Here is a 21605-nt window from a genome sequence, read left to right on the forward strand (position 1 = left end):
TCCTAATTGTTCTTATTGAAGAGATTTATGTACTTTTTAAATTAAAGAAGTAGTGAGAGTAACTCTAACGAGATAATTTAAGCAGGCAATAAGGAGGAAAAGATACAGGCTAATGGAAACGGATGATCTAGAAGCTAAAGGCATTTATATTAATCATCGTGATGTAGATGATACAGATGAAAAAACGTATGAGGAACAAAAGGAGTTAGACACGTCTTTGATGAAGAGTGAAATAGATACTGAGGACTTCTTCGTCCACTTCTGAAATACTCTGTCCTGTTATTGCTGTCACTCCACATAGGTTTTCTTTTGATCACCCTAGAGTATGTAGGACCCTTTATTTTATATGCATCCCATCTACTTATTTTCAAAATTTTTCTTCTGCGTTATTTTTTATTTGTTTTAAACTAATGCAGTGTTTGTGGTATCAGTGCTGATGGATTTAGAACATCAGATGCTGAGCAGCTAAGATACCTGTATGATAGTTTCTCTTTAATTCTGTTATTTTGCTTTCTTGCAGTGCTGAGGCAGGGACTAGCGTTTAGTCCTGTTTATCGGTTTTCCTTGTCTGATGGCACTATCGTTTCTGCCCAAACGAAGAGCAAGCTCATCCGTTCTCAGACAACTAGTGAACCTCAGCTTGTAATCTCCTTGCATATGCTTCACAGGTAATCCTGACCAGTTTATTACATCCACACTCTGCAGAGAGACAGGGAAGGTACAAAGTTACCAAAGCAAATAGATTGTTTAAGGCTGATAGATGTTCAGTTGACATAGAACTGATAGCATGAAAACAAAGTAAGTTTTTGGAATCAACACTTACAGCAGGAAAAGGCTGTAAGATTATTTCAGTACTTAAAAATGGCATGATGGATTTTCACATCAAGATGTTTCATTAAACATAAAACATTTCCCTTAATCTCATGTTCTTAATTTTGGTATTTTAATTTACTGTATTTTGCATAGTAGACACAAGAAGCTTTCCAAATGTAATTAAATGTAGAAAACTTTGAAGGATTAAATTCCTGTAGTTCACAGTCAGTCATATGTTGGGCCTGGGTCTTCTTTAATGAATATGTTATGATTATTAGAACTGCATTTTAGACAAACAGCATATTTTAACTCCTTGTCTCTCTTCATTCCTTGTCTTTTATGGTGCTTGGAGTAGTGACTTGCACATGTCCAATCCTGATAAATGCCACCATTATTAGTTGTTTTTTTTTTTTTTTAAAAAGGCACAAGCAATAATATGTTGAAGTCAAGCATAAGTAATCAATGACCTCAGAACTTCAGCGTAAAATTTGAATTAAGTCATTGCACATCCTGGTATATTTGTGTCAGGTTTTGTTTCAGGTTTTATTTGCTGATTATAATAATTACAATGCTATTTCCCTGCACCCACAGTATCACTTTTTTGAGAGGAAGAAAACAGCTTTAAATGTAATTAAAACTGAAAATATTTTACAGAGATTGTAGATTTGGAAATTGACCTGACCAAAAGCTGTCTGAAATTTGTTTTCTTTGGATTGCTGAATATACTTGGTATTTCATGAAGTGCTAAATTTTAAATTTAAAAAAACACCATCATGTTAAAAATGGTACTTGCAAATATTCATGCTTTTTTTAGCAGAACACTGGTACTATTGTATTTCTAATAAGGTTTTAAAAATCCACCTCTCTTTTTGTAGTTAATGTTGTTCACCTTTGCCTTTATACCTAAGGTAACAAGTATAGAGTAACAAGCTTCAGTACTCTGTGTGCTTCAGTTCTTTCACTTCTCATGCTTGAGCAAAATGTGAAAGTTTATCTACACTTATCCTGTGCAAGTACGAATGGTTTTCATCTCCTCAAAAATACATATTAAAAATATTCCATTAGTATTTGTGTTTGGCAGTCTGGAGTTGACTTGATTTTTTTCAGAACCTCTTTTTTTTTTTTTTTTTTTTTTCCTTCCTAATCTACTTGACTCTGTCTCTTCTATAGCTTTTAGCATTTGGAAATATGTCTGATTTAAGTTTTAGCATAGAAGTAAAAAGTATATTGCATCCTCCCATAAACTAATTAAAATTTACTGAGGAAAAGAGAAGCGACCTTCGGGTGCTCTCCAAGAGCTTTTTCTCTGTGTGTGTCTCTTCTGTTTCCTCCATCTTACAGCCTACATATCTAAAATATGAGTTTCAGCTTCTGTGTGTGGGGGGTTTTCTTCTTCTTCTCCTTTTTTCCTAAACACCCATGCAGGACTGGATTGCTAACAGACTGTTCCCATTCTGAAGCAGTATCCAGTAGTTCTCTTGGCTCACATGCTGTTTTGGAGCGGTATCGAAATATTCTGGCAGTGTAGAAATGCAAGTTTTTCAACTTTCCTTTCACTATGAACTTGGTGGGCAAATAGCCCACTCCAGCCTTGTGGTGGGGCTAAATCATAGAAATTCAAAACTCCAGCAGATGTCCACAGCTGTTGTAAAACATGTATTTGTTTGGGTCATATGTTTCAGATGAGATTTCTGTCAGTTCTAGAAGTTAGCTCTTGCCGAATTGTAGAGAAAGATATACGTTAAAGGGAGAGAGTCTGAAATTGTAATCTATCTGCATTTCTAATGACTGTCATTTAAATGAGGTATAATTTTGTTTTTCCTCTCTGCCACTGATTTGTTAATGAGGTACTGAAAAACCATACTGTTAACGTGCAGCCATGTTGAGAGTTGCATATCACTTTTGTCAAATTGTCAATTTGTTTTTAATTGTAGGTTTCTTCTGTTATTTTAAAGCAAGGTTTGAGGTTTTGCTTCTTTTTCTGTAATGTAATTGCAAGTTGGCCACTGTCATTTAGCTAATGGGTTGTTTTTCTTCCCCTTGCCACATAGAGAGCAGAATGTCTGTGGAATGAATCAGGATTTGACTGGACAAGGAATGGGGAAGATATTGAACCCAATTAGCTCCAGCAGCCCTGCCCATCAGGCCATGTGCAGTGGGAACCCAGGTCAGGATATGACCATCAGTAGCAATATAAATTTTGCCATAAATGGCCCAAAGGAACAAATGGGCATGCCAGCAGGCAGGTTTGGTGGTTCAGGGGGAATGAACCATGTGTCAAGCATACAAGCATCCACTCCTCAGGGTAGTAACTATGCACTAAAAATGAATAGCCCCTCACAAAGCAGCCCTGGCATGAACCCAGGGCAGCCAAACTCTATGCTTTCCCCAAGGCATCGTGTGAGCCCTGGAGTGGCAGGAAGCCCTCGCATCCCACCCAGTCAGTTCTCCCCTGCAGGAAGCTTACATTCACCCGTGGGAGTCTGCAGCAGCACAGGAAATAGCCATAACTACACCAACAGTTCCCTGAACGCACTTCAGGCCCTCAGCGAGGGCCATGGCGTTTCTCTAGGATCATCGTTGGCTTCACCTGACCTAAAAATGGGAAATTTACAAAATTCCCCTGTGAATATGAATCCTCCCCAGCTAAGCAAGATGGGAAGCCTGGACTCTAAAGACTGCTTTGGACTATATGGGGAGCAATCGGAAGGTACAACTGGACAAGCAGAGAATAGCTGCCATTCAGGAGAACAGAAAGATAATAGCGATAGCAACATGCCACCGGTTGTCAGTGGTGAGAGACCTGATGGACAGAATAAACTGCACGACGGAAAAAGCCAGACAAAGCTCTTACAATTGCTGACCACCAAATCGGATCAGATGGAGCCTTCGCCTTTGGCCAGTACCATGGGAGACGTTAGCAAGGACTCCACGGGAGGGTTGCCTGGGTCTGGTTCGGCACACGGAACCTCGCTCAAGGAGAAGCATAAAATTTTGCACAGACTATTGCAGGACAGTAGTTCTCCTGTAGATTTGGCCAAGCTCACAGCAGAGGCCACAGGCAAAGAACTGAACCAGGAGTCTAGTAGCACAGCTCCTGGTTCAGAGGTGACTGTTAAACAGGAGCCAGCGAGTCCTAAGAAGAATAATAATGCACTACTTCGCTACTTGCTAGATAAAGATGATACTAAAGATATTGGTTTACCAGACATACCCCCAAAACTGGAGCGGTTGGACAGTAAGACAGACCCTTCCGGTAGCACAAAGTTGATAGCTATGAGGACGGAAAAAGAAGAGATAAGCTTTGAGCCTAACGAACAGGTAAGCAAATCTTTGCATTACGTGTGAATGAGATGTTCTAGGCCTGCATTCCTGCATCTGACTCCCTCTAAGAGTAATTTCTTGACACTTCAAGGGGCTGTTACCTGTCTTTTGAAATCCAGTCTTCACTCAATTTTCCAGTTGGTGCTACTAAGTTGTGATCACCACTCTGTCTAAAAGAACAGACTCTGCCTGGGAGGAGATAGATAACGCAGGGACTGAATGCTGGGGAGCTTTTCCCAGATGGTGGTCAGATGAAAAGAAAATACTTGTAACTGTTGGTTAATGCTCGCATTGTGACAGCTTTTCCCATAGGCTGTTGTTGAACTGCTGTGGGCTAGATGGGCTCTTGACCTAGCCCAGCATAGCAACTACACTTCTCCCATGTAAAGCAGGTTCATGCTTAAGGACAGGAGTTGTTTGAAAAGACTGATACCAACTTTGCATTGCTGGTCTTTGTGCTATACTTGAGCTGCAAATTAAAATCAAGGCAAATACACTTCCCTTGCTTCTGTGCCAATTAAGGGGGTTGTGTTGTTGTTGGTTTTTTTTTTTTACTTAAAAAAATTTTATATTCAGCCCCAAGTTCCCATGGATGATTAATTGTTCAGTGCAGAGATCATGTCTCGCTGTGCAAGGTTATCTGCATTGAATTTTGCGTTCAGAATTTCTTTGCGTTCTGTGCAAGATTGCTTGTTGCTCTGCTGCACAACATACTAATAAACTGTATGTTGTTAGGACCTATGCTAAAAAGTGTTATTTCACTGGCTTTCATGCAGAATCCACTTTCAAAAAGCACCAGGTTCACATCGCCCAAAATGCTCCAGTTTTCAGAGCTTTACAAGAAAAAGGAACGCAGCAAAAGCAATTTGCTACTTCAATATTACTGCTTATTTTATTTATAAAATGGGTAATTGCCATATCAATTTTAGTATAAGGCATTTTCTGGGGAGTTTATAGCTACCTGGAGTTAATGATCCTTAGCTTTGTCCTACGCTATCAACTCTCCCAGCTGGTCATTAATCCCTAGACAGTGCCCTGTGCATGAAGCCTTAGTTTGTAAATCATGATCAGATCATACACTGTGCAAATGTTCATGAGTCTCTCATTCACAGCCATATCCTTCACTTTTTAAATACTGTGTATTTTTAATGTGCGGACTGGATTTTTGTGACCTCGTTTATTTTTGTGAATCTATTGTATTTTTATTATTATTGTGCGTGTGTATATATATATACATAATATTTTATATTTTCTATATTGTACTTCGAGGATGAGGAGGGATAGATAAAATTTTCTTAGCCCTAAGTCACACCACTGGATGGGGTTTTTTTAACTTTGCCCTTTTGGCAGTCTCTAACCAGTAGACAGTTCTTTCAACAGTGGTTATAACCACAAAACATAGAGGCCAAATGTGCTACTACAGCATGGACGCAGCATTGTTAAAATCTCAGTTATCCAGGCATCTCCTAAGGTTACTTCACCTCCTCTGTTTCAACAGAATTTGACAGCTATTGCCATTATGTAGGAGCAGTTGTGGTTTTTCAATCCTTCCCATGCTTTAGGGGGAAACTGAGCCAAATTACACTAATTTCTACAGGGATTTATCCTCAAGCCTGGATGCTAGTTTAGTTCTGAATACAGCTGCTATTTTGTAGTGCCTGTAGAGGGAAGGGCTTAGATTTTCTGTGAGAACTTGTGCTTTGTTAGGCTAGAAAAACACAGATATCAACAAATACACAGCTAAACTGGCAAGAATAAACTATTGTAGAAATATCTAATAGTTTTCAGTTCCTAGTGCAGATCCTACACATTGAAGTCAATACTGGATTGAAGGCAGAGATCCTTCAGTCCTCAGTATTTGATACTGGATAAGAACGTAAAATATGGAAATCACAAAAAAAATTGGGCCTATGTAAGTAGATCAAAATCACGGTCTTCAGATGTTTTACTGCCCAAGAATTACATTTCTAAAAGAATTAAAATTTCCTCTTTCATGATCTCTGTGGAGTAGACAAGAAACAGCTTAGCTTGTGAACCCATTCACAAAGAGCAAGTTTTGTCCCCTCTAGAAGTTAGCTGTCTAGTCCACGGTAGTTCTACGAGCTCCTTTTATCATTGATGGAAAAATAGGAAAATACTCCAGGAGTTTTTTTTTTGTCTTATCCTAATGTGTGTCTCAAACAGGGGAGGTGGCAGGTAAGCTGCTCTCTAGTGATGTTCCCATTGACTAGTGGTAGCCTAGATGGCTAGTTGAAACTATCTGCCTTACTTTTCCATGAGTAAAGACAGGCAAGTTCATCTCACCCTGAATGTAAACATGTAGTTATAAGACTAACTTTAAAGAAAGAGACTTCAGTGTCTACAAGCATTGCCAACCTCAAGCACTTGAAAATCAGGTCCTCAGTATTATGAACTTTGTAAAGTGAATAGTCTATTCATTTTTTATTTTTAGGCTTTGTGTTTCTGAGGTCAGGGGAGGAACTTGAGGGGGTTGGAGTATGGACTATTGGATGTATTGCCTTTTCTTAAGATTTGAAGATGGAAGTTGTCTCCCAGGAGAAGGGGAACCAGAGGTACAGGAAGGTCTAGGAGTTGTGGCTGTTCAGAAAACCGCGAAGCAGTGCAGGAGTTGTGATAAAATGCTAAGGGCTGAAGTGCTCGAGCTTCCTTAGCGCCAAAGTAAGGAGAAGCCAGTCCCACAGCTGTGATGAAAGGCTGCTGGATAATGACAGAAAGGCTTTTGTTGCTCCCATTGGTTGTAAATAGAGTTTTAAAACCTACTTAAAATGCAGTGAAATCTGGAGCTGAATAAACAGGAGAAGTCCAACGTGGAGTAGGAGAGGAAATAGTAGGGAATATAAAATAATGTAAGCGTTTATCTAGCTGAAGGCCAGGCCTTTAAACAAATAACCACTTTACCCCAATTATAAAATCACTGAAAATATTTAGCATCAAAAACTCTTCAGCTTTGGAAGACAGTCTCCCACAGGAAGTGCTCATTGCCTATATTTAGATCAAAGCTGGAACTATTTAGTACAAGACTAGAACACAGATTCTTGTGCTAAATTCTTCCATCCTCCTGCATCCTTCCCCCCCCTTCTTCCTCCCGTATGTAAAAATTAGCCATGTGCTTGTGTTACCTATTTTGCAGGTTTATTTAAAACTTCTCCTCCCTGAGGAATGTTGTATTTTTAAGTAATTAGTCACTGGAGTGTGCAGTTTCTCTGGAAACTGCAGTGGAGCAGCAGTGGGATGGCCTCTGCAAGGGGGATTGGGGTGTTGGGAGGTAGCAGAGCTATTACGTTTTCTCCTTTTACTTTTGGTGTGACTTTCTGAGCAGGAAATGCTTTGAAGTGCACCACTGTACTAAAAATAGCAGTCTTCTAGGTAGTGTGTTTAAACATACACTTCTGCAGAGAGCAGCAACTGACAGGAAGCCTTTCTCAAATGGCAGAGAATATTTCCAGAGCCACCGTACCTTTTTCCCTTCCTTGGTGGGATGATGGTTATCAAGCTCTATTAGGCTGATTGCTATTCCAGTTAGGGCAGCTGTGGGGGAGAGGATGAAAGAGAGACCTGCTGGGGAGGCTCAGCAGAGCTTTTCCTACAGTACCAACAGTAGTAGGACTGTTGCTATCAAGCACCATGAGTGCTGATATCATTTTCCACTATTAAAAAGGGAAGGCAGTGGAAACACGAGTCTTGATTTGCTACGTGTTTGTTTTATAGGGCATCCCTCAGCAGTAAGCCTACATTTCCCTGCTGGCCCACCAGCTACTGTGGAGCTGCCATAGTGGGACTTCATCCCGCACACTCCTTCCCTGTGCCCCACTGCTTGTGCTGTCTCTCAAAAAACCCTTCACTGTGCTTCTGGCTGCAGCCAGCACACGCTGCTGCTGGTTGGGAGCAGCCTGTGTAGTGGTCAGCAGATGGTCAAATCTGACAAGGACCGGCTAACAGCTTGGGGGAAGGAGAGTGAAAGTGTAGGGTTACGACAGGGAAGCATCATGCCCTGACAATGTCAGGTATTGCCTTGCTAAAGAAACGTTTTGTTTAGCCACATTGTTTTGCACTGCAAAACTCTTCTGTAAAATTGGGCATGGATTATTATATTCGTATTACAGATGAAGAAACCAAAATGTAGAAATTTTCAGTAGCTTATTCTCTGAGAAAGCACTTGGCACAGTGTGGAATTAAAATCCTTATCTCCATAAGTGTACTCTCCTCTTTTTCAGCCAGCAGAGAATATAGACAACCTGTTTGTCTGACAGGGACTTTGCCACAGCTTCCACCAGTGCTGTTCCAGAAGGCATCTTAAGCATGTACCTTTTTGTCCTAAAACTCAGAAACTGCTCTGGTGTTTCTCATACACTTTATCAACTCTGCTGTGATCTTGCTTTATGTGGAAACCAGTATCTTCCCAATACTAAAATATTTTCTTTACACATGCCCCTCGGCTTCCAAAACCCTATTTCTTGATGTCCAGAATCCATTAAATTAATGAAGGACATTGCTTTCTTCTTGAAATTCTATCAAAAACTTAGAATGGAAATTTCATTTTCTGAATCTCTTTCAATTAGAGTTCTGTTTCCAGAAGTTAGTAGTAGATTAGCCTTATAACAGGATCTCTAGCCAGTTGTGTGTTTATTGCAGTTACCAGGGTCAAAAAGACTATATTGATTCCACTTCTGACTTACTTTTTCCTTCTCTTTATAATCCTTTAATTTATGGCCAGTTTGGAGCAGGGATTTGGTTTTGTTTACCTTTTACGGCCAAATGTTTTGCCCACGCTACAGAGGTAGCTAATGGGCTAACTTGGGGTTTATATAAGGCAGCTATAGGTTCAAGTTGTGTCCCCACCAAAAGACATCCTGTCGTAAGGAAAAAGTCCCAGGTGCCTCTGTCATACATAGTCCTAAAGGAAATATACATGTATGAAGTTTGGAATATGGGGTCTCAGTGCAGTCCGTCTCTTTTCCCACAATGGGGAACTCTCTTTCCCAGAGAGTTTAGGATCTTATCCAGTCCTTTACAATCCATGGAAACTAGACTTTGACATAGGAACTTTTGTAAACAAAACTTCATGTTGAGGTGTACTGCCTTTCAGTAGAGCTGAAAAAAATCTGTAAGCAATTAACACTTTAATCTGCCTTTCTGTACACGACAGTGATAAGTACTTCGAAAGTAAGTACTTTTTCAAATGCAAAAATATTTCTAAGCACAATTTGTCTTATGTTTTCTGGCACTTAGTGTCCAAGTTCTACAGAGATTGTTGTAATTGCATTGCTTAGAGATAGTGAAAATATGTGCATGAGAACTTTCTTGTGATGCTTAGCACTTTATCGGGCTTTTTTTTTTAAATTCATGACAAATAATTGTTTTACAGGGAGGTTAGGGTGTGCCTTCTATTTACATAAAGTTCAATTTAGACCATTAACAAAATAAATATAGAATATAAATAAAAGAAAAATCCCATTAAACTAACCAAGTAAATATTTTAATGCTAGTTTCAGTGCATATGGTGCCATTTGAGGGTGGGTCTGGAAAGACTTAGGTTAGCATCATAGCTTGGTGTTAATTCTAAATCTACCTTGGAGCTTTTGCAGCAGTTGAGAGCCCTCATCCCATCAAAAAAATAAAGGTGAAATATTTGATATTATGTTAAGGAAAAAAAAAGGAAGGTTATGTATTTGTATTGTTATAATACATCTGTTGTATTTGGCCTTTCTTTGCCACTTTCTGAGAGGAATTACAAGCATCTTGGGGAGTGCAGTTTTCTGACACATTTGGATCAATATGTTCTTCTCTGGCTTTGTTTTGGGTTGGTTTGTTGGGGAGGGGTTTTTACATCTGGTGTTTAAACAAAGAATTGCAGTAGCCAGAATGTTTTTTTAAAAAAGGAATAAAAAAAGACACAAAATCCCACACAAAACCAAACAAAAAATACCCTGCAACATATAAAACTTCCCTTCACTGTTGTCTCAAATATGTTTAATGAAGGCCATATGCCTTAATTCCCCCAAAGAGTACTGAATCATCCTTCTATAATTTATGATACCCTACATCAGTCTCTTACTGGCTCTTGCAGTCTTCTTGTACCAGATCTCCCAGTGCTCAAAATGCAGCTACTATAAACATTGCCCACGACTGTCTCTCAGAGCACCTTTTTGAATCTGCTTGTCACCTGTCCGCCCAATGATTTAGACTTCTTATAATCACATTTGATTCCTCTTGGCCCTACCTTTTCTGTTGGTGTGCTGTATCCTCCCAACTGCTTGAAAATGCCTGGAAGGCAGCGAGTCAGCAGGGGTATTTGTCAAGAGCAGGTAGTGTTGGACCAACCTGTTTTCCTTCTGCAAGAGGTTAGCAGGCGTTTTGGCATAAAAGAAGCAGCGTATGCCATGTGTCTTGGTTTGAGTAAGGCTCTTTGGCACTCTTACGCATGGCATTCTCATAAGCAGATTAGAGATGCATGGTCAAGATGAAACTACTGTGAGTGGGTAGGAAGCTGTTTGGAAATCCTTACACACGAAGTAGTTATTTAAGGATTCACTGTCAAAATGGAGGTGCTGCAGGAGCTCGTGCGGCATCTAGAGCTTCTCAGTGTTTGAATAGAGTGTATGCTTGGTAGAGCTGTGTGTGGCACTTGAATGTCTGCAAATACACTGGAGGACAATTCAAATTCAGCTACAAACAGGAGATATGGAGGAAGAAATCTTAGGAGAACATTCAGGATGAACAAATGCTATTTATTATAATTAGTCGAGGATAATGTCACAGATTTTAAAAGAGGGGACAACTGGCTAGATAGGACTTTTTCAGAGCTGTCTAGGGATCAGTGAGCACAAGATGAGTAAGAGTCAGTAATGTCACGTAATTAAATCACAGGCTTTTCTGGAATATACGATCAGAGTGTACTATGGGTAGAGTAAATTTTCTGCTTTACTCAGCACTTAAGGCTTCATCTTAAGTCCCGTTATGGACACAGCACTTCAGCAAAAGTGTGGATCAACTGAAGACGGTCCACAGGAGCAACAAGAGTAATGAGAGGTCTAGAAAACAGGTTATGTGCTGAAGAAAATTCAACAAGTTGAGATTGCTTATTAACTTCAGCTTAAAACCCAAAAAGGCACATGTTTTCAAATACAGAAAAGGTTAGGAAAAGAAAGGGAAACAAAATTTGTTCTCCAGATTCCAAATACAACAGGAAGGAAGGGCCTAAATTGCAGTGAGGGAGATTTTGCATTGACACTGAGGAAAAAAACTCAAATAGTATAGATGACAGTGTGCTGAAACCAGTTCCCGGGGGAAGCTGTGGATTTTCTGTCACTGGATGTCTTTAACAAGAGGCTATATGAACTTCTGTAGGAAATGGCATACACTGATTTTGCCTGGAGGCTTTAAATTTCTTCCAGTCCTCTGATTCTGTGATTTCCTCCCATTTTGCCAGTAACACCAGCCTCCAGATCACCCACATGCTGCCTTTTAACAGAGTAAACTCCTTCCTCTTTTGCACTATATATTCCAATCTGTAAGACTAGGAGGTGGTGTGGAAGGAGTAAAGAGTAATACTGTGTTTATCTGCAGTCAGTCATCCAAAAAAGGTATGTAGAGATGTAACCTCGAGGCACCTTAGCTACCATTGAATAAAATAGCTGGGCTTCCCAGGAGCAGGTTAGCTGTGGCAGCGGGAGTTTAGTACAGACTAATGTGCAGTGCTTCCTAGCTAGGCTGTGAGAGCCTCAGTAGGTAGATTAAAGCCATCTCAGGTATTTCTACATTATCCTGTGATCTGCAGCGTAATCTTGCTCTCAATAAATAACAAGCTTACGATGTGGCAGTAGAACAAAAAAGAACAGGAAGAATTGTATTTCTGTTGTGTGCATGATAGTGGTGTTATTCTTGGTTCCCCAACCTTCACGGCTGGCTGCTTACTCTCTGCCTCTCTTCCGTCATTGCACATTTCCTAATGAAGGCGCTGATTTTGAGTAGGCTTTTGTTATAAATGCTGTCATGAAATGTTTCCTGTGCAACTTGGTGGTAACTGAGACTGGACTACCTGTTGTTACTTATTACCCAAAAGAGTTTTACCCCATTCAAAGGTTTAGGATTGGAGAATATACTTGTAATAATTTCCAAATTTCAGTCAGAAAAAGTTTTTCGTTCTGAGGGTTCATAGACAGATAAGTTGACCAAAAAAAAAAAAAAAAAAGGGTGAAAATCAACATTTTTAAGAAAAACTTGCAGGTCGGTATTTAGGTTAGTTTAGGATGAACTTAATTTTTTCCCTTCTTTATTTCATGATAAGTTTCTACTGAATTGAATGTAACTAGATTTTTTTTTTTTCTTCTTACAGAGAAGTTAATTATCACTGATTTGGGAAGTTGTGAGCAAAATCAATTCTTAAGTCTAGTAACTAGCTGACAGGTTTTAATTTATAGAACTTCATTCAAATGTATATTTCTTGCCAGTTAACTTATATAGCATTATTCAGTGTTAAATTTTTGAATGTAACAAAGCAAATGCATATGGGGAATTGTTTTAGCCATGAAGCAACTTTTCCATCATATGCTTTTAATCAAGTCATAAAGAGACTAGAAATATGACTGTGCTGAAAGGAATATTGGTTATACCTACATAAACCCCATCTTCATCACTGTTGGATCTCTTCCCCTGCCAAATTATCCATGCTGTCTGCGCTGGTCACAGAGTGCACAGGGAGAATCTCCCATTTTCCTGAGGTACAGAACGTGTGGATTTGTATGTCCTGATGCCAGGGTTTTGAAGGGGTGCCGGTGCCACACCAGGCTCCCCAAATGCAAGGCAGAGGTGCCCTGGGAAGCCTGCACAGTCCCCTTCCAACAGCTTTGTGAGCTTCCTCCACAAGGTTCCTTGCAGGAAGCATCCAGAGCCGGTGCGGGTGTAACAATTGTGGGCTGCCTGGCTCAGCAGGAGCAGGACGCCAACAGCAGGCGAGCAGCGACGTGCACTGTGGGTTTGTGTTTTTTTTATTGCAGCCAGGCAGTGAATTGGATAACTTGGAGGAGATTCTGGATGACCTGCAGAACAGCCAGTTACCGCAGCTTTTCCCAGATAGCCGCCCAGGCGCACCAGCGGGCTCGGTCGACAAGCAAGCCATCATCAATGACCTCATGCAGCTCACCAGTGACAGCAGCCCCGGCGCGGCTGTGGCCACCCAGAAACCAGCAATGAGGATTTCACAGAGCAGTGAGTCCACCTTCCGCGCCCGCATAGGCCACAAGCCTGCGAGCCGCCAAGGCGCGGGGGCCGCGGTGCGGTGCGGTGCCCTGGGCCGGCCGGGGCGGAGCGGGGCAGCTCCCGCGCCCGGTGTGCCCGTGCGTGGTGACACAGCGCCACCTGCGGTCGGCCCCCCTGGAACCGCTGCGGCGGGAGCTTGTGTCTGCGGCACCCAGCGCCCCGAAATCCCCGGCCCTGGGGACTCGGAAGGGGCACCCTCAGAATAAACGAAACGTCCCCTGCTGTGGATATCGGAGAGCGCCTGCGTTTTGCTGTGGTGCAGATCGCTCCTTTCCAGCAGCTCTTTCAGTAGAAGGGACGAGAGAGGCTTTTCTAAGCGTGAAGGAGAGTCGTCTTCTAAAACCACAAGATTAATAGAAAGACGTATGATTAAGAGGAATGCCCGAGTTTAATTTGAAATTGTGGCTTTTAATTGAGTCACTTCCAGCTGACAGTGTTCCTTAACTTTATTAATTAACTTACAAGTCAGCATTGAAATGTTGGTCTACCACCATGGAATAATGGAAAGCGAGCAAGATGGGAGTCTTATCAGCTATAAATGTTGAAGAAAAGAGCGTAAAAAGCCACTGCTTCATTTTTATTTCTATTGGCTAGGATGGCCAATATTTTACATGCTTTATATATTTCTATTTACTTCCCTAAATGTACACTGGTGTTTTTTTATAAAACATAGGGCTTAGATAATATTTTTAGCCATTCTAATGATATTGAAATAACACCATGCCACTTTCAAATGAACTCATATTATTACTTAGAAATTGTTAAATTAATATTAATAATAAATATTAGTGTTTAAATTAATATTAAAACCATTACAGATCCTTAAATTATCATTTGTTATCAGTGTTGCTCAGAGAAAGATGCTTTGATTTAATGTGCTCGTTTTTGTAAGTATGGGAGTACTAACAGCAACAGCACGTAAGTCAGAAGGAAATCTGTGTGCATCTGAAATTTTTAGCATATTCTTTCTGAAGTAAGGTCTGCTGGTTCCTTCCACTGTAGCCTTTTGGCTTTCCAGAGTTAACCTGCCTTAAAATCTGCTTACAAAGCTACTGGCAGTACAGTAACAGTATGATTATAAATGGGAGTGTCTCAGTGGTTAGCAGTTCTGTAAAAGCAGCATCCTGTTTCCCATGTAAATTAAAACCCTAAAATTTTTTCCCCCAGCTCAGTCTTGTGTCTGTGCCCGATTCCCCTAGGGAACTTCTGCCTTGTTTTCAGTAGAAGAGCGTACAGGTGCACAGAAACAGTGAGTGGCTTCTCATATGCTCAAAGAAAGCTATGTAGAATGACTGTCAAGTCATACACAATTCCGAAAGAGATTTGGGGGTTTAAATTTTTTTTTTTTCTGATGAAATAACCAGCTTTCATTTTACAGGTTTTACATGAAAATACTTAAAATATTTTTACCTGTTAAAAAAAGAAGACTCAAAAGATGCTAGATTTGACAAATTGCTAGAGTTTGTTGCATGGGGGACAGGCAGACAAGGAGCCTTGGGAGTCTCCTTCAGTCCCATCCTGACCAAGAGACGAATTTGTGATCTCAGCACCTCATCAACTGTGTTGTTAATTTGTTCTGCATTTCCAGCTTTCCTTTAAGTAGGATCAGTGGGTGCTGGCAAAGCTACGCATATAATAACTTGCTCATCTATGTGATTTTTTTAAACTTTTGGGGCAAACTGTTCTGAAACTGTAACTGAAGTTTGGTTTTACACTTTATGATGACCCTAAGCTTGGGACGGTCATTTTTGTCTCATAAGTAAGTTTTGTTTGCTTGTTTGAATGGTCAAGACAAAATTTTGATCTCATGGATAGGAATTAGGTGTATAAGATGTGGTGTATTTCCTATACACATATATAAGCAAATTCACCTGGCAGAGAACTTATATTAAAAAAAAAACAAAAAACGATGAGTTCCTGTAATCTGGTTTTATAAAATAAGAAAAGTCAGAGACCTTTGTAATAAGATGTTTCTGTACTTTTTAACAAGCTTAATAAACCTCATCTAAGTTCTCAAATTCAAAAGTATCAAAGTATCACTACTTTGATCTAAAATAAGAAAGAAGTTCTTTAACTTCTTTATAATGTGGTGAATATAAAAATGCAGAAGTTGCTTTAAGGATGCCATTATATCAGAGACTGTCCTAGGGGAAGCTATTAAGAAGTATTGCAAGTAATAATTTCACAGAAGTGGTTAATTTATTTTGTATGTATTTTGTTGGTATGATTAGAAATGGAATCATAGGCACAAGGTCAATGTTTGACTCATGTTTGAGAACTAGTTGTGCACATAGGAGATGCTTTCATGCATTGGAACATTGCCTAAAGACCAGCTGAGCCAGATGTTTGCCAGTCATGATCTGAAGCTCACTTTTCTGAGACAGTCTGCAGTTTTCTTTGCAGAGGCTGGTTTTAAGAGCACAAAACACCTCAACAAAAGAAAATAGTTATATAAATGTGACAGTAACCATCAAGCATGGTTTTGTTTACCAGAGTATTATGGTGGCACAGCTCTAATTCTGGACCACTTACTTGTTGTTGCTGAGTCATGGAAGTATTTATTTTTATTAATGACAAAAAATGTAAAAAAAGAATTTAAGAGGGAGATGTAGAAATGACGCTACAAGATCTGATATAGACTCAGTTTGTCCTTAATTTTGGTAACTTCTTCAGGGGCACAGCTTATGCTGGAAAACATTCAAAACTGAGATAATTCCTAACGATCTGCCTCAGGATGACATCTGCATGCAATTACAGTCCTACTAGGTATAAGATTAATTGGCAGTAGTATGCACATCACATAATGGTATATTTTGCTATAGTGGCTCTTCTGTCAGTTAAATTGTATCATTTAAAGTTTTAAAAATATACGTCATATCTAGTTTAGTGTCAGAATGTTCCATTTTGAAATTTACATAAAAATGTCAAGAAGGGATGTTTCTCAGACAGTTATGGAGTGGTTAAATTACACAGCATTAAATAGCTCAACCCAAGAGCTTAAAGTGTGTTTGGGTTCTTTTTTTTTTTAACAAGTAAAGTTTCCATTCTTCTAACTTTGCTTTTTTCTTTGCTCCTCCTGTCTAGCTTTTAATAATCCACGAGCAGGGCAACTGGGCAGGTTATTACCAAACCAGAATTTACCACTTGACATCACACTGCAGAACCCAGCAGGTGCAGGAACTTTCCCACCCATAAGAACGAGTAGCCCCTATTCAGTAATACCTCAGCCGGGACTGATGGGCAGGAATGAAGGGATGATAGGAAGTCAAGGAACTTTAGGCAACAGTAGCACAGGTAAGATAACTTTCCATTTTTTTAAATATAATTGAGTAACAGACTATAGCATGTGTAACTTAATGTTGGGGTTATTACAAGGGCAGGTTATTATAAGTAAAAAAGTCTGGAAAAAATCATATTTCATGGGCTGTTATGTATTGGCATACTTATTTTTAATTTCTGTTTCTGCGTATTTTTAGTCCTGCTCTTTATGCACTGCTTTTCATCTACTTGAAAACTTCTAGATGAACACAGTGTATTGGCAATTAGAGTCTGTTCACATCAATGTTCCAGATTCAGCTGGGGCTTAGATAGGTAAAAATCCAATCTTTCTGCCTCGGAAAAGCAAATAAATGAGCCAGTTGTCTGTAGTGGACATTCTTTCAAAACAAAATTGTGGGCAATACTGTTGTCCTTATGATGTGTATCTCTACAGACCTTGGTTTTGGCCTCAGTTATCCTTTACTTACTGGCCTTAGTTCTCATTTTAAATTAAAGAAATACTAATGTTTTCATCAGTTTCTGAAACAAACTTTTTGGGAAACATCAGATATTGCAGTGGTATTACCTCTTGTCATAGATTATGCATTGATCGATTCATGTTGTCCTAATACTGTACAAAGATACCATAGGGGGTTTCACAAGAAAAGTCTGGCTGATTGACTTATTTCAACTAGTACATAGTCTGAGACTGTCCAAGTGTGCAACAGCCGCTAAGAACTCTGAGTGAGTAAATAAATGGGTATTGTAAGCTGGCTATTCACTGTCAAAAATTTATATTTAGTTTGCATCAGTATTAAAAAAGACATGCTGCCAGACACTGAAATAGCCTATTTAAGCAGTTTAGAGGTCAACTTATAGTCTTTCAAGTGTCCTATTACTTTCATGTTCTGTATACATATTAGAGGATGTTATTCATCTTATGTATACAAGTTAGAGAGTATTATCTGTGTTCCTGCCATTTGCTCTAGCGCACCACATATTTCAGCTGATAGAATGTGTACACAAACAGAACAAACCTGAGGATGTAACACTGTGGCAAATTTTATACAGTAGCTGAAACAATGACCCTCTTCAGAGGGTTTTTTTCCTTGGTTATATATCACCAAATAATTGAACTGATGAATAGTAATCATTATTTGTGCGGCTTTTAGTATTCATTTAAGGATGTTGTAAAATGCAACAGTAGAGACCAGTAGTCCAATCCGAAATCAGTGTTTTATCTGCTCTCTTGACTGTATAGAATTGAAATGTATAAATACTATGAATGCGTGTCTTTGGGTTTTGGGGATTTTTGTGTTGGGGTTTGGTTGGGTTTTTTTTGGCTACTGTCAGAGTGTAGTTCTCTATATATTCCAAGTGTAAATAAACTGTATCAGTTGTTTACAGTAGATGTAGGAGGACTTCCCCTAAAATAACGGTAATGAACTTCAGCATCTATCGGAAAGTTCCTGTGAGTAATTTCCCTGCACTGTATATTGGTTCAAGATTATCTGGGTGAGCCTTGAAGCTAAGAAGGCTCTAGGTTCTGAATGAAAGGACTTGCCAAAAGATGTTTGCAGAATGAAAATTTAAATTCAAGCCTTCTAATTTGTAAGTGTGTGTAGCAATAACATGTTGTTACTCAAGTCTTCATTCTCACTTAGCACTTGGAAAGTAAAGCACTGACACACACATCGGCAAACGTGATTCATTTCCTGAGGAAGGAAGTTAGGGCTATCCACACACCCTCAGCACCTGTTGCAGACTACATGTGGGAACACTTACTCTGAACAGCATTTCGGAAATGATAAAAGGATCTTCCTCTTGTAAAATGTATAATAATCTCCAGTCCCTTAACTAAGCAGTGTAAGGCATCATTCTGTAGCTTTGCACATCTGGACGGGCAGTTGTGGTACCGTGTGCTTTGAGTGAAACTCTACTGAATTTGTGTCGCTAAAAATGCAGCTCATCAGGCAGTTGTAATGCTAAAGCTGTTCTGAATCATGTGCTGGCACCTGAGTCTGTTTGGCTTTTGTGCAGGAATGATTGGTGGCAACGCACCCCGGCCTGCCATGACATCTGGAGACTGGGGAAGCCAAGCTCCTGCTGTGAGGGTGACCTGCGCGCCCACAGCTAGTGGCATGAACAGGCCGGTGCAAGCAGGCATGATCCGCAACCCCACGGCCAGCATCCCCTTGAGACCCAGCAACCAGCCTGGCCCGAGGCAGATGCTTCCATCTCAGGTCATGAATATGGGTAAGTCAGGGCATGTGTGGAGTTTTGCCTTTTGGCATACGCTGGATTGTCAAAGATGAAGCAGAAAACAAACAAACAAACAAAAATATTCACTTCAATTATAGATTTGATGAGAACCGTATTCCACAGTGAAAGTTTCCTGTGGAAGTGGGAAGGCGCGAAAACCACTAACTTTTAATTTATGTATTGATATGAACGATACCTGCTACTCTTTAGCTCCACAGTCGTGCAGCCAAAGAAAGGGGATATGAAGTTCCCCTTGTTTATTAAAGGCTGTGGGTTTTTTTAAGAGGAAATGCTGTGAACATTATAATTGTTCTTGGTCACTGTAAAGCAAGTACATTATGATACTGACTCTATATACTGTCTTTTTTTTAATGCTTATCTTACTAATATTTGGATCTATGATGTCATATCTGCTATTTTATGGTTTTGAACCACTTTCAGATTTCTCATGTTACTTTCTCAAATTTTAAAAGCAGTTTTTAACAAAAAAATCAAGATGCTTTTCAGTGTAATGTTACTGAAGTCTTAATGTTTTTGTTTGCTTTTACTGTAACATACATAATTCAGTGAAAAGAATTAACATGAAAGTAGATTCTTTTCACAGAAGTTATGTGATTATTTTTCCTTGACTAGGGCCATCCGAATTGGAGATGAACATAGGAGGACCTCAGTATAGCCAACAACAGGCGCCTCCAAATCAGACTGCACCGTGGCCAGACAGCATCTTGCCTATAGACCAGGCATCTTTTGGTAATCAAAACAGGTGAGTCTTAGTGTCATGTCAAAACATGGAGAGACTTTACAGGCCTATATTTTACACACCTCATGGAAACTAAGTTCTACATAAAATATTCACCAAATGTACATCAATTTAATGCTAGTAGTATTTTATGCTCTTGAAATGTATACACGTCCAAGTAATACTTACAAATGCTCTCTTTTTAATGTGTTGGAAGAATTGGAAGTTCTGTATCACAGTGAATACTGCCAGGGCTTTGAGTAATTGCACCATTTTCGCCTCTCAAGCATTAATGTGGGCATGATGCTGTCTGATTTTGTTGTTCTTACTATTAACAGTCATACTTAACACTAAATGTGGAAAAATGCCAGAGCCTTTGTAGTTATAACATAGCTGTGTTTTCCTGCAGCCGGGTAGCATTTTAGGTAGTGCAGGACATGGTTAACTTGTTTTGTTCGGGGTTTTTTAATTTACCTAAATTCTGTAAAAGGCAAGGAAGGAAAGATGAAGGAAAAGGGAGGCTGTCTCTTCCCTGAAGTTCCTTCTCAGGTAGCCAGAACTACAGTCTGATCACAGCTCATTAACTCATATGTAATCTATTAACTTTGTTCATTATTAAGACTTGTTAAATAATGTTAAAACTATGAAAAGCAGTTTACACTTCTTAAAAAAGAGCTGTATCTTCTCCGAAAAGTTTGCCGCTTACATTAGAGAAACTATATATATATATGTATGGACTGTATAAGTGACACAAAATGGACAAGTAATTGAAAATTGTTGAAATATTTTGAACTGCATAAGTTGGGATATTTTTCAGTGGTAAATGGGGGGAGGACTGAAAAGAAAATTAAGATGAAGCTGTTGGGAAAGAAGTGTGTTGGAAAAAAGTTAGTCTTCTGACTATATTCTCTTATCATTATGAAAGGATGTCTGAAAATATTACCTGTAAATTTAAGTGTGGCATTTTCTCTGTTACTTTCCATGCTTTTCAAGTTGTTTCCTGGTGCTAATTCTCATATGGGCATCCATATGCCAAAATCACTGTTTGCATAACTTCATTATTCACTTAAAAAATGACACCATAAAATAAAATACAGGGCCATATTTGGTTAACAAGCCAGGCAGATAATTCTTCCATCTTGTTACCTTTGTATTTCTCATAATTTCCTTGTGGCTGAAGATGGTGAAAAGAATTCTAATTGTGTTGCATCTAAAAGTAACCATATTTTGATCATTTATACCTAGAGATGATTAATTGCTTGGTACTGGCATTTCTTATTTTATTTATTAATCCCTGGGATTTGTATTTTTATAATCTGATTATCATCATGAGTATTAAATTTGATAAAGGTTAAATCTTGAGTAAAAATAATTCTTTTAGAGAAAAATTAAACATTATCATTGTGGTATATAAAAAAGGGGGAAAAGACTTTTTCTTGTCATATATATTCGTGCTCGTTTACAATTTGAGGGAGTTTTTTTGGCTCGCCTTATCAATTATTTTTCCAGATATTTGGTCACAGATTCCTTCTTTTAAGTCATCTTTAAAGTTTGCAAGCAATTTGATTCAAAGGATTTTTTTTTTCTCTTCCCTTTTACTGATTTATAATTCCATCTGTAAGAGTTATAGAAACTTCTCTATATATGAGATTGATTAATACTTTGTGATGTTTTAAAGGTATGTCATATGTATCCATATTTTTATTTTTTACAGTCTAGGATCTAATTAAAAACATGGGTTTTGTTAGTTTTCCTGCCTGCCATCCTTTGGTTTTTTAGGTGTATAGCCTGACGATGCAGCTCTTTCCTTCTGCTTAGCTTTGACAGAGAGATTAGACTTCCATGGCAACCATATATCTCATTATGGAAACTAAATACACAAACATGTTTCTTTGTTTTTCCAAACAGACATGTAAAAAGGGCTCACATA

The 21605-nt window shown here is 39.1% G+C and overlaps 1 protein-coding gene across 8 annotated transcripts in view; it reads left to right on the top strand.

Annotated features, from left to right (window-relative positions):
* Nucleotides 1-21605, top strand: part of NCOA2 (nuclear receptor coactivator 2) — a 198042-nt gene that overhangs the window by 153461 nt on the left and 22976 nt on the right. For all 8 annotated transcript variants that reach the window (XR_012622404.1, XM_074817590.1, XM_074817599.1 and 5 more), the window contains 6 exons: nucleotides 521-668; nucleotides 2865-4134; nucleotides 13155-13365; nucleotides 16501-16710; nucleotides 18715-18930; nucleotides 19570-19699. Coding sequence is in view for 7 of the 8 variants with exons in the window: in XM_074817590.1 (XP_074673691.1) it covers nucleotides 521-668; nucleotides 2865-4134; nucleotides 13155-13365; nucleotides 16501-16710; nucleotides 18715-18930; nucleotides 19570-19699 (2185 nt within the window). In the remaining variant the exon portion in view is untranslated. The remainder of the gene's footprint in view (nucleotides 1-520; nucleotides 669-2864; nucleotides 4135-13154; nucleotides 13366-16500; nucleotides 16711-18714; nucleotides 18931-19569; nucleotides 19700-21605) is intronic.

The sequence above is a fragment of the Strix aluco genome, chromosome 1 (genome assembly GCF_031877795.1).
Source record: "Strix aluco isolate bStrAlu1 chromosome 1, bStrAlu1.hap1, whole genome shotgun sequence".
Classification (NCBI taxonomy): Eukaryota; Metazoa; Chordata; class Aves; order Strigiformes; family Strigidae; genus Strix; species Strix aluco.